Source organism: Oncorhynchus mykiss, chromosome 1 (genome assembly GCF_013265735.2).
Source record: "Oncorhynchus mykiss isolate Arlee chromosome 1, USDA_OmykA_1.1, whole genome shotgun sequence".
In the NCBI taxonomy this organism is placed as follows: domain Eukaryota; kingdom Metazoa; phylum Chordata; class Actinopteri; order Salmoniformes; family Salmonidae; genus Oncorhynchus; species Oncorhynchus mykiss.
The window spans coordinates 61,113,368-61,127,244 of NC_048565.1; the positions used below are offsets into that span (position 1 = coordinate 61,113,368).

At 45.4% G+C, this 13,877-nt stretch overlaps 1 protein-coding gene across 1 annotated transcript in view; it reads left to right on the top strand.

The window, feature by feature from the left end:
• The first annotated feature begins 3,882 nt into the window (after window positions 1-3,882).
• The window catches only part of LOC110526122 (Kv channel-interacting protein 2-like), a 109,876-nt gene continuing 99,881 nt past the window's right edge, over window positions 3,883-13,877 (top strand). The window contains exon 1 of the mRNA XM_021606759.2: window positions 3,883-4,615. Within this exon, the coding sequence (XP_021462434.1) occupies window positions 4,528-4,615 (88 nt within the window). The 5' untranslated portion in view covers window positions 3,883-4,527. The remainder of the gene's footprint in view (window positions 4,616-13,877) is intronic.

Sequence of the window (13,877 nt, forward strand, 5' to 3'; positions counted from 1 at the left end):
ACACGTCGAACGTGCTGAACATGAATCTGGAGTGACGGTGAAAAAATCAGGATATCGTCAAGGTAAACGAAAACAAAGATGTTCAGCATGTCTCTCAGGACATCATTGACTAATGCCTGAAAGACAGCTGGAGCGTTAGCGAGGCCGAAAGGAAGAACCCGGTATTCAAAGTGCCCTAACGGAGTGTTAAACGCCGTCTTCCACTCGTCCCCCTCCCTGATGCGCACGAGATGGTAAGCGTTACGAAGGTCCAACTTAGTGAAAAACCTGGCTCCCTGCAGGATCTCGAAGGCTGAAGACATAAGAGGAAGCGGATAACGATTCTTAACTGTTATGTCATTCAGCCCTCGATAATCTATGCAGGGGCGCAGAGACCCGTCCTCCTTCTTGACAAAAAAAAACCCCGCTCCGGCGGGAGAGGAGGAGGGGACTATGGTACCGGCGTCAAGAGCTACAGACAAATAATCCTCGAGAGCCTTACGTTCGGGAGCCGACAGAGAGTATAGTCTACCCCGGGGGGGAGTGGTTCCCGGAAGGAGATCAATACTACAATCATACGACCGGTGTGGAGGAAGAGAGGTGGCCCTGGACCGACTGAACACCGTGCGCAGATCGTGATATTCCTCCGGCACCCCTGTCAAATCACCAGGCTCCTCCTGTGAAGAAGAGACAGAGGAAACAGGAGGAATAGCAGACATTAAACATTTCACATGACAAGAGACGTTCCAGGAGAGGATAGAATTACTAGACCAATTAATGGAAGGATTATGACAAACTAGCCAGGGATGGCCCAAAACAACAGGTGTAAAAGGTGAACGAAAAATCAAAAAAGAAATGGTTTCGCTATGATTACCAGAAACAGTGAGGGTTAAAGGTAGAGTCTCACGCTGAATCCTGGGGAGAGGACTACCATCCAGGGCGAACAAGGCCGTGGACTCCCTTAACTGTCTGAGAGGAATGTCATGTTCCCGAGCCCAGGTCTCGTCCATAAAACAGCCCTCCGCCCCAGAGTCTATTAAGGCACTGCAGGAAGCTGACGAACCGGTCCAGCGTAGATGGACCGACAAGGTAGTGCAGGATCTTGAAGGAGAGACAGGAGTAGTAGCGCTCACCAGTAGCCCTCCGCTTACTGATGAGCTCTGGCTTTTACTGGACATGAAGTGACAAAATGACCAGCAGAACCGCAATAGAGACAGAGGCGGTTGGTGATTCTCCGTTCCCTCTCCTTAGTCGAGATGCGGATACCTCCCAGCTGCATAGGCTCAGCTCCCGAGCCGGCAGAGGAAGATGGTAGTGATGCGGAGAGGGGGGCAACGGAGAACGCGAGCTCCTTTCCACGAGCTCGGTGACGAAGATCAACCCGTCGCTCAATGCGAATAGCGAGTTCAATCAGGGAATCCACGCTGGAAGGGACCTCCCGGGAGAGAATCTCATCCTTTACCTCTGCGCGGAGACCCTCCAGAAAACGAGCGAGCAAAGCCGGCTCGTTCCAGCCACTGGAGGCAGCAAGAGTGCGAAACTCAATAGAGTAGTCTGTTATGGATCGATTACCTTGACATAGGGAAGACAGGGCCCTGGAAGCCTCCTCCCCAAAAACAGATCGATCAAAAACCCGTATCATCTCCTCCTTAAAGTCCTGATACTGGTTAGTACACTCAGCCCTTGCCTCCCAGATTGCCGTGCCCCACTCACGAGCCCGTCCAATAAGGAGAGATATGACGTAGGCGACACGAGCAGTGCTCCTGGAGTAAGTGTTGGGCTGGAGAGAAAACACAATATCACACTGGGTGAGGAACGAGCGGCATTCAGTGGGCTCCCCAGAGTAACACGGCGGGTTATTGATTCTGGGCTCCGGAGATTCGAAAGCCCTGGAAGTGGCCGGTGGATCGAGGCGGAGATGGTGAACCTGTTCTGTGAGGTTGGAGACTTGGGTGGCCAGGGTCTCAACGGCATGTCGAGCAGCAGACAATTCCTGCTCGTGTCTGCCTAGCATCGCTCCCTGGATCTCGACGGCTGAGTGGAGAGGATCCGAAGTCGCTGGGTCCATTCTTGGTCGGATTCTTCTGTTACGGTGAGTGAATGAGGACCCAAAAGCGAACTAACTTAAACAGAGCTTCTTTAATAACCAAACATAGGTAGGCTCAGATAGACCGGCAGATTCCGACAGGACAGGACAAGGTTACAGCAAACATGACGATAGTCTGGCTCAGGCATGAAACACAACAAACAAGAATCCGACAAGGACAGGAACAAAAACAGAGAGAGATATAGGGGACTAATCAGAGGGAAAAGGGGAACAGGTGGGAGAAGGGGTGACGAGGTAGTCAAGAGGAGACAAGGAACAGCTGGGGGAAAGCGGGGGAGAAAAGGTAACCTAATACGACCAGCAGAGGGAGACAGGGTGAAAGGAAAGGACAGAAAGACACAACATGACAATACATGACACTATCAGCGGTTTTCCATCTGTTCCTAATTGTTTCTGTTTTTCCAGGTTTTGACCTTTTCTGTCCGTCCTGACCCTGAGCCTGCCTGACGTCCTGTACCTTTGCCCCACTACTCTGAATTATCGACCCCTGCCTGCCTTGACCTGTTATTTGCCTGCCCCTATTTCTGCAATAAACATGGTTAGTTCAACACTTTGTCGCTGTCACTCGTTCTGAGAGAGAGATGAATGATGGGTAGTCCTCTCTCTCTCTCCTGAATTTGCCTCCATCAAAACGACGTACTGTACAGTATCATCAGATCACACTGACGCTGTGTGTGTGTTTGCTTGCGTACATGTGTTTGCATGTTTGTTTGTATTATAGTTGAACAAAGTTGGTTGGAAAGAGTGAGTGCATCTTCCAGCTAATGTTGGCAAAGGGGCGAGGGGGGAGGGGGGGGGGGTCTGTGTGTGTTGTACTGTAGTTCTGTATGTATAGGTTCTAATCTTAGTCTGGCAGAATGCTTAGCTGTTCTTCAGAACACACACTTGTGCTGGGACCACTCTCAGAAGTACTCTGAATATTGACTTGCAAGAAAGTGAATGTGACAGCAAGTCACAGGAGGTTGGTGGCACTTTAATTGGGGAGGACAGGCACATGGTAATGACTGGAGTGGAATTAGTGGAATGGTATCAAATACTTTACATCAAACACACGCTCGGTTCCAGCCATTACTATGAGTCGTTCTCCCCTCAGCAGCCTCCACTGCTGCAAGTGTGTGTTGTGTTTTTTCCACTCTACTGGCTGTGACAGGTCAGGGACTGAGAGAGGACGAGAGAGAGGACAGAGAGAGAGGACGAGAGAGAGGACGAGAGAGAGGACGAGAGGAGAGAGAGCGAGAGAAAGAGAGAGAGAGAGATTCTTCTCCTACTCTCTTCTTTAGAGAATTAGAACCCTCATCCTCTCCTTTGACAGACTGATACCACCCTCATTCTCATACCTTTCATTCTTTCACTCCATCAGCTGGGATTTCTACTACAATTGGAAAAACAACTGATTCCCCTCTCCTACTGGGGTTTCTGTACTACACACAGAGGGAGAGCTCACATCTTTCCTCCTCCTCTGGCTCTACTGAGCTTTGGACATTTCATGCAACTATATCTTAGGAGAGAAAAACCAATTAAGACCAGATTAATTGACCAGGTTCTCCTACTCCACACTCCCTCTCTGTCTGTCTGTCTGTCTGTCTCTCTCTCTCTCACTCTCTCTCTCTCTCTCTCTCTCTCTCTCTCTCTCTCTCTCTCTCTCTCTCTCTCTCTTCCCTCTGGTCCACACGAGAGCTGAGCATAGAATGGGAGAAGAGAAGAGAGGAGACGGAAAAGATAGCGAGAGAGAAAAAAGAGAGAGTGAGGGAGGAGAGGGGGGCAGCGAATGACGCTAATTGCCGTGTTGGCTTTGTTTCTCCCCGTCGCATTACTTACTCTCCCGCTGGAACACACAAACACACACACACACAAACATGTACACTTACTCTCCCGCTGGAACACACACACACACACACACACAAACATGCACACTTACTCTCCCGCTGGTTCACGCCAAAACAAACCTCCCAGGCAGTGTTTGTTTCTTTGAAAGTAGCAAGTAGAGAAAAACAACAGGAGACAGACGAGAAGGAGAAAATAAATAGTCGCTGGAGGAAGAAGAGAAGAAAATAAAAAAAGAGGAGAAGATAAGAGAGGAGAAAAACCTGTCACTCAGAGTACAGTAGTTGTATAGTAGACATCACTTGGACCGGAATTTTCCGCCACTCTCCCAGCCAATCCGATCGAGTGAGGGGATTCTCACCGGGTAAGGGGGAGGAGACAGAGCACTGTTGTTGATTGACAGCAGGAGGCCTAGAGGTGGAGCCACGGACGAAAGGAGATAGAGAAGGTGGAGAGAGAGAGAGAGAGAGAGAAGAGCAGCAAGCAGCTACACTTTACACACCCTTTCCTTTTTCTTCCTTCTTTCTCTCTTTTCACTGTTTTTCTGCCTTGTCGAATCCCCCAACACTCGCCATTACCCCCACCTTGTGACTATCACTAGCCACTACAGAGTCAAGATGAGCCATTGCAGGAAGAGATGCAAGAGACAGCTGACTAAAGTGTTTCGCTTTTTCTACCGCTTCCTCACAGGGACACTCGAGAAAGGTAGGCAGTCTCTCCACTCTAACCCCCCACCCCCTGGTCCTAACCCCCCTACTCCTAACCCAGACCCCCACAGCTGGCTCACCTCCACAGGTAAGGTGAGAGCAGAGGTCTGGGTCTGCTCCCGGTTCTTGCTTCAATACAGGAGTGCTTGGGACTAGGGGCCGGGGTGTTGTAGATCTATGGTTTTACCTCTGCTGTTCCAGCTTTGTCATTCTATGTCTAAGAGCTGAAGTGTTCTAGCTGTGTGGTATTGTTGGTATCTGATATTATATCTCTATTGGTTCTGTGTGGTTTTCTATATACGCCTTATAGTGTGTGTAGGTAGGTGTGTGTGTGTGTGGATACGGTAAATGTACGTGTGTGGGTGCTTATTTTTGTCCTATTTCATACATACGTACGAGTGTGTATTATATGAATGTCTGAATTGGAAATGTTACTTTTTGAATCATCTGAGACAGATAATGGGGTCACGGCCACTGGTGTGTGTGTGTTTGTGTGTTAGAGAGAGAGAGAGAGAGAGAGAGAGAGACTCTCTGTGCATGGAGATTACATGGTGATTATTACATTAATTGAGCTGTGGATGTACTCTACACTGAACAAAAAATCTAAACAGAACATGTAAAGTGTTGGTCCCATGTTTCATGAGCTGAAATAAAAGATCCCACATTTTTTACATATGCACACACACATTTGTTTACATCCCTGTTAGTGAGCGTTTCCCCTTTTCCAAAATAATCCACCCACCTGACAGGTGTGGCATAGCAAGAAGCTGATTAAACAGCAAGATCATTACACAGCTGCACATTGTGCTGGGGACAATGAAAGGCCACTCCTAAAATGTGCAGTTTTGTCACACAATACAATGCCACAGATGTCTCAAGTTCTGAGGGAGCGTGCAATTGGCATGCAAATCATTTTATGTTAATTTCTCTACCATAAGCCAGCTCCAACGTCGTTTTAGAGAATTATGTCCAACCGCAGACCACGTTAAGGGCATCATGCGGGCGAGCGGTTTGCTGATGTCAAATTTGTGGACAGAGTGCCCCATGGTGGCGGTGGCGTTATGGTACAGTACAGCTAATGAACACAATTGCATTTTATTGATGGCAATTTGAATGCACAGAAATACCGCGATGAGAGGCCCATTGTGAGGCCCATTTCTTTTTTAAGGGTTCTGTGAAATCCATAGATTAGGGCCTAATTCGTTTATTTCAATTGACTGATTTCTTCATATGAATTGGAACTCAGTTAAATATTAGACATTTTTACATGTGGCGTTTATACATTTGTTCAGTGTAGAATGAAAGGAAGACTGAGTCAACTTTTTTTTTTTTTCATGAATCACTCTCTCGCTCCCCTCTTGTTTTCACTCCCTCTCTCGATATTTAAGCTTTTTACTATCTGAATCACTCTCTTTCCTCAGCAGAATTAAAAGACAATCATCCCCTACAAACTGTTGAGCAATGATATGATACTAGTATAGTTGACCTGTTCAGTGGGTTACTGTGATACGCTTATTTTATTGATCTACTTGACAAGGTACTTATTGTATCCTCTGTCATCCCTCTTTCTTTCTTTCTTTCTCTCATTAGACTTTGACATCTAAAGAGGAACATGTTCATATTCAGAAAGCAAGTGCGTACACACACACACACACACACACACACACACACACACACACACACACTCAAACGCAGCAGAGCTGCTGTCAGAAACACTATGCAAAAATAAATACTATAGTGTCCAGTAAGTCAGTGGTCTTATAATCATCAGATCCATTAAGTATTTATTAAATACCGTGTGTGTGTGCGTGCGTGCACGCGCATGTGTGTTCATGTGTATTTTCGTAAGTTTACCCAGAGAGCGAGGTTTCCATGACAACCGGTTCCTGCGTGTCTGTTCCAGGAAGAGGAGGGTGACAAAGAGAGAAGGGTGTGGAGATGGAGAGGGCGATGTAGAAAATAGAGAGACAGAGAGAGAGAGAGGTGAATGTGGTCCTCTTTGTATAGGAGCTAGCTAATAGTAGGCCTTTGCCATGATTTCATCAAAGTCCATCGTCGTTTGCATTTCGTTATCGTGGCATTTCAGGACATGCTAATGTCAAAGTGCCCAGCTAACAGACAGTCTATAAAATGTTACAGTATATACTGTTTACTAGATGGATACACAATTTGTAGACCTCCAGTCCCTGATTAGAGGGGAAGGATGAAAATCTGTAGGCCCACAGTTCAGTACAAATGAGTTCAAAACAATGCCTTTTGTGAATGTTCGTTGTAGGGGACCACTTTTAATGCCATACCGTTTGAGGAAGCCATAGGGATCCCACATGAAATGATTAGGAGAGTGAACCAAATGTGGTTTTTCTGCCTTCCACCATGTCTGAGGGAGAGAGAGAAGGATGAAGGGAGGGAGAGAACTCTAACTGTGATAATTAACTCTGTCTGGTAAAGCTATAATTAAACTGGCTTGCGCAGCATAGACCTGATTTCTCAGGTGTGTGTGTTCTCCTCTCTGCCCTAGGGCTCCGTTATATTGTTGTGCAACTATCTCTACTTTGACTAACAGGCATGAAACACTATTCGGCGAATCTCTCTCTCTCTCTCTCGTTTTGTGTTGTCTGTCTGATAAGATATTCATTGGGTTGTGTCATTCTCTGAATGGTAAGATACCAAATATTCAGGCAATCCTCGGCCTATATCTGATCATTACATGGTAACCAGCTGAGCTAAACGCCTAGGCATTAGCTCAGAGAGCTGACACAAGTCTTTCAGGTCTCAAGCGAGGTTACTCACTACCAGTTCAATGAACCACCTCTGATATAGCTATAATCGATGCCAGCAGAGTAAGTAACAGGAGCACATATTCTATTGCCTTCTTGTTTTGCCAGACGGCTAATCTGCTATTCTCCGATGGAAGGGTATGAGCTTCGTCTTTTTGTTGCGTGTTGTCTCTCTCATTAGCTTCAGGTAGGGGCCGATTCCGACCTGAGTTAAGCATGTGTCATGTGCCATCTAAGTATGGGCCTATTTGTCGCCATTTCAACACCATCTCCTTGACACACAAAATATGTTTATGAAAGAAATACAGTGGTTTGATTTATTATGAAAATTGCCACATTCAGCTGTTCAATAATCACAAGCGTTTTTGGTGGCACCTTAATTGAGGACAACGGGCTCGTGGCAACGGCTGGAGCAGAACTGGTGGAATGGCATCAACGACATCAAACACCTGGTTTCCATGGTTTCCATGTGTTTGATGTCATTCCATGAACTCCATCCGAGCCATTATTATGAGCCGTCCTCCCCTCAGCAGCCCCCACTGATGGCAATGTAGGAAGTATATAGAATAATGACAGGAGAATAGTGTACAATAGTAGGCAATTGTCTATTGCCTGTGCTAACCATGGAACTGTGCGATGACAGAGCCAAGTGTTGTGCCGTGTGTCGGGTTTAAACTGTTACGGCTTGGTCTCCGCTCTGCTCTATAATGATTTAAGTAGCCTACACGTTTAGAAAATATCTATATTATCAACTGTTCCTAATGATCCTCAAAAACCACATGGCCATGACGGCATTTACAGAAGAAACAAATGAAGTTAAACGAAAAACAATGTAATTAAATGGAATGATAATGTAGGCTTTACCAACTGAAGGGAACGAACAGTAAATTGGCTGTGTAATATGTGTGGTTATTAGGCCTACTGACGGTCGACACTGATAGTGGTATTTAACACGACAGAAATAGGAAACAGAGAAAGTCAGAGTAGCCTACAATGAAGACATTCGAGAGTGCCCATCCCTTCAAGTTAAAAGGTTGTACATGTCATTTAAATTCTGCACAATGGCATAGCATTTCTTAAACTTTACTGTGGGAAAGTTGATATGTTGATATGCTTCAGATTTCTGCCATATGACTGGTTTCACAGTTGTCACCAGCAATTGTGAGGTCAAATAGATCTAAAAACAAGTGTAATTTACATGTACAATTCCCTTCTCCGAACGGATGACTCATTTACCGAGATCTTATCAATAGCTCCTATCAAGTTGTAAATTACAGTGCATGGAGAATGGTGCTATTTCTAAAGGAACAAATGTCCACTTGGAAACAGGTAGGTTCGGAAACGATAGGTTCGCTACTGTCACGTTCTGACCTTAGTTCTTTGTGTTATGTCTTTGTTTTAGTATGGTCAGGGCGTGAGTTGGGTGGGTTGCCTATGTTAGTTTTTCTATGATTTGCTATTTCTGTGTTTGGCCTGGTATGGTTCTCAATCAGAGGCAGCTGTCAATCGTTGTCCCTGATTGAGAACCATATTTAGGGAGCCTGTTTTCTATTGTGTTTGGTGGGTGATTGTTTTCTGTGTCTGTGTGTTCCACACGGAACTGTTTCGCTTTTAGTTTCTGTCTTTCAATTTGTTATTTTTGTATTTTCGTGTTCAGTGATTTTGTTCATTAAAACAAGATAAACACGTACCACGCTGCATATTGGTCTGATCTCTCATACTCCTCGTTAGAGGAGGACGAATCCTGTTACAGCTACACCTTATTAATGGTTTTCAAGTTGGTGGAATTATTAGTGAATTAAGTCAAGGTCAGATTATGACATATCTGTAGACACACCTGAATGTATTCAATCCAAAACAAATAGCAGGTGAATAGCACGCTATTCTCATGCTTAAATTCCAGGTCAGAATAACGCATAGAGAGAAAAGTTAATAAAAAGGGAGTAATGTTCAATTTACGCACGCTTAACTCGGGTCGGAATCAGGACCATAGAGAACAGGGCTGACTGATAGCAATTTAATTTACTGGAGACAAAGTCTTGTACACATGCCCGGCAAAGCACGCACGTGCACACACACACACACACAACATACACAGACACACACACATCATACGCAGACACACACACACATGCTGTACAGACACACACACGGACACACACACACGCACACACAAAGCCCCTCACTGTGGTGATGGAAGGGATATAGGATAGGGAGGGGAGGGGAGGAAGGGGAGGAAGAGAGGAGGAGAAGAAGCACAAACCGTGGTAGAGATCTAGGCAACACAGCAACACACAGCAACACATGGAGTCGACCAGTAGCAGCTATTAGTCAGAGAGTGACACGGTGCTAAAGGAAACCCAAGGGTTCATTCCTCAGTCTCCTGGGAATGATAATACACACACTCCTTATTAATGACCTCTGATTACACAGCCCATATGGTGCTATACTTATCCACACACACACACACACACACACACACACACACACACACACACACACACACACACACACACACACACACACACACACACACACACACACACACACACACACACACACACACACACACACACACACACACACACACACAGCACAGCACAGCACTTCTCTCTGTCTGCCAGTTCTAACTGTACCTAGTTTAGGTGCATTGTGAATAGATGATCCAATTACTGAAGACTCCACAGAGATGTGAATGGAAACAAAAAGAGACCTGTTAGACCTATTTCAGTCATTCCTTTTTCAACCTGGATGCACATTGATAAGGGTTTATATCCCGGATGGTGTTAAAGATATCCTTATCTGACTTTTAATGCAGCAATAAGCCTATATTATCATAGTATTCGGTCTACCCGTCAAGTTTCTCTTCTTTACTGAATGGATAGAAACTGTCAACATATCATAGACCATGAATAAACCATACGCTGGGTTACGTGAAAAGCACTGTGTGAAACGACTAACGGACTGTAGCATTTTATCCCAGCATGTGTTAATAGTCTCCACAGGAGAGGAAATGTTTACTTCCATGAGGAGAAATCACTCAAAACAAACCTCATATATTCATAGTGGGACTCCCTGTGCATCTATCTATTTCTTCAGAGAGAATAGAGGAGACACTCAGCTGTGTGTTGTGTCGCTGTGTGTTTGTGTGTGTGTGTGTGTGTGTGTGTGTGTGCATGTGTGTAAAGCTCTGATATGACTGTATAATAGGCAATATCAGGACCCAGCAGGAGGCCGGAACAAAGCCTGGGGGTTGGATAGAGACGAGGATGGAGGCCAGAGTGAGGACTGTGGGTTGGTTCGAGATGGATCCCAGCCATGGTGACAGGTTTGTGATGGCCAGAGTGTGGCTTGGGGGTTGGATAGAGATGGATCTAGGGCCCGGTCCAAAAACAAACCCCTCTTCCCGCTTGTATAGATCCGAGAGGATTGGATTGGCAGGCTAGTCAATATGACTGAAGTTCCAACATTGCTTATCAGCGGTGGTTACTACCGCTTGGCTTATTACTTTACAATATTTCCACAAGTCTTATATAATTTTATCATTGTTGTATAGTTTTTTAAAAATATGATATTGTTCAATGAGGACTAGTGTTTTATTTACAGTTGATCATTTAAGTACACCTAAGGTTATAGTAGCAAATCAATGGCTTACACTCACTGGATAGTTTATTAGGTACACCGATCTAGTACCGGGTCAAACTCCCCTTTGCCTCCAGAACAGCCAGAATTCTTCAGGGCATTCTACAAGGTGTTCGGAAACATTCCACAGGGATGCTGGTCTGACGCGTTGGGATCACGCAGTTTCTGCAGATTGGAAGGCGGTACATTCATGCTGCGAACAGCCCGTTCTATCTCATCCAAAATAATCTCTTTTGGATTGAGGTCTGGGGATTGCACATGTCACTCAAGTAGAATGTGGGCCTGGAAATGTCATCATGGCTACACTCAAACCCTAGGTCATCACGTCGCCTGGCTGAGAAATCAGCTGCAAAATGTAAAGAAGTAAACCAAAATGTAAAATGTATTATTTTATTTGCACTTACTGAGTGCTGGCTTTAATTGCTACCCAGAAATAATTTGATATTGAGATCAAAATGGCTGCATTGGACACCACTGAAAGATCACATCCAATTTTAAGGACACACTTTTTCTCCCTCCAGACGTAGATTTGTGAAGATTCTCACTCATTTTCTCACCCATAATTGAATTTATTCCCTTTCTAAATCTGTAGCCCCTCTGTCACTCACTGACACCTCCCGCTCTCACCTCACACGCACACTTGCACATAAGAATAGAATATTATTTCACCTTTATTTAACCAGGTAGGCTAGTTGAGAACAAGTTCTCATTCACAACTGCGACCTGGCCAAGATAAAGCAAAGAAGTTCGACACATTCAACAGCACAGAGTTACACATGGAATAAACAAACATACAGTCAATAATACAGTAGAAAAAAATCTATATACAGTATGTGCAAATGAGGTAGGATAAGGGGGGTAAGACAATAAATAGGCCATGGTGGCAAAGTAATTACAATATAGCAATTAAACACTGGAATGGTAGATGTGCAGAAGATGAATGTGCAACTAGAGATACTGGGGTGCAAAGGAGCAAGATAAATAAATAAATACAGTATGGGGATGAGGTAGTTGGATGGGCTATTTACAGATGGGCTATGTACAGGTGCAGTGATCTGTGAGCTGCTCTGGCAGCTGGTGCTTAAAGCTAGTGAGGGAGATATGAATTTCCAGCTTCAGTGATTTTTGCAGTTCGTTCCAGTCATTGGCAGCAGAGAACTGGAAAGAAAGGCGGCCAAATGAGGAATTGGCTTTGGGGGTGACCAGTGAGATATACCTGCTGGAGCGCGTGCTACGGGTGGGTGCTGAGATAAGGCGGGGCTCGCAGAGACTTGTTGATGACCTGGAGCCAGTGAGTTTGGCAACGAGTATGAAGTGAGGGCCAGCCAACGAGAGCGTACAGGTTGCAGTGGTGGGTAGGATATGGGGCTTTGGTGACAAAACGGATGGCACTGTGATAGACTGCATACAATTTGTTGAGTAGAGTGTTATTTTGTAAGGCTGTGTAAATGACATCGCCGAAGTTGAGGATCGGTAGTATGGTCAGTTTTACGAGGGTATGTTTGGCAGCATGTGTGAAGGATGCTTTGTTTGCGAAATAGGAAGCCGATTCTAGATTTAATTTTGGATTGGAGATACTTAATGTGAGTCTGGAAGGAGAGTTTACAGTCTAACCAGACACCTAGCTATTTGTAGTTGTCCACATATTCTAAGTCAGAACCGTCCAGAGTAGTGATCCTAGACGGGCGGGCAGGTGCGGGCAGTGATCGGTTGAAGAGCATGCATTTAGTTTACTTGCATTTAAGAGCAGTTGGAGGCCACAGAAGGAGAGTTGTATGGCATTGAAGCTCGTCTGGAGGTTAGTTAAGACAGTGTCCAAAGAAGGGCCAGAGGTATACAGAATGGTGTTGTCTGCGTAGAGGTGGATTAGAAAATCACCAGCAGCAAGAGCGACATCATTGATGTATACAGAGAATAGAGTCGGCTCGAGAATTGATCCCTGTGGCATCCCCATAGAGACTGCCAGAGCTCCGGACAACAGGCCCTCCGATTTGACACACTGAACTCTATCTGAGAAGTAGTTGGTGAACCAGGCGAGGCAATCGTTTTGAGAAACGAAGGCTGTTGAGTCTGCTGATAAGAATGTGGTGATTGACAGAGTCGAAAGCCATGGCCAGGTTGATGAATACGGCTGCACAGTAACGTCTCTTATCGATGGCGATTATGATATCGTTTAGGACCTTGAGCGTGGCTGAGGTGCACCCATGACCAGCTCTGAAACCAGATTGCATAGCGGAGAAGGTTTGGTAGGACTTGAAATTGTCAGTAATCTGTTTGTTAACTTGGCATTCGAAGACCTTAGAAAGGCAGGGTAGGATAGATATAGGTCTGGAGCCGTTTGGGTCTAGAGTGTCTCCACCTTTGATGGGGGGGATGACCACTGCAGCTTTCCAATCCTTGGGAATCTCAGACGATACCAAAGAGAGGTTGAACAGGCTAGTAATAGGGGTTGCAACAATTTCGGCAGATAATTTTAGAACGAGATGGTCCAGATTATCTAGCCCGGCTGATTTGTAGGTGTCCAGATTTTGCAGCTCTTTCAGAACATCAGCTGAATGGATTTAGGAGAAGGAGAAATGGGGAAGGCTTGGGCGAGTTGCTGTGGGGGGTGGAGGGCTGTTGATCAGGGTAGGGGTAGCCAGGTGGAAAGCATGGCCAGCCGTAGACAAATGCTGATTGAAATTCTCAATAATAGTGGATTTATCGGTGGTGACAGTGTTTCCTAGCCTCAGTGCAGTGGGCAGCTGGGAGGAGGTGCTCTTATTCTCCATGGACTTTACAGTGTCCCAGAACTTTTTTGAGTTTGTGCTACAGGATGCAAATTTCTGCTTGAAATTTTAC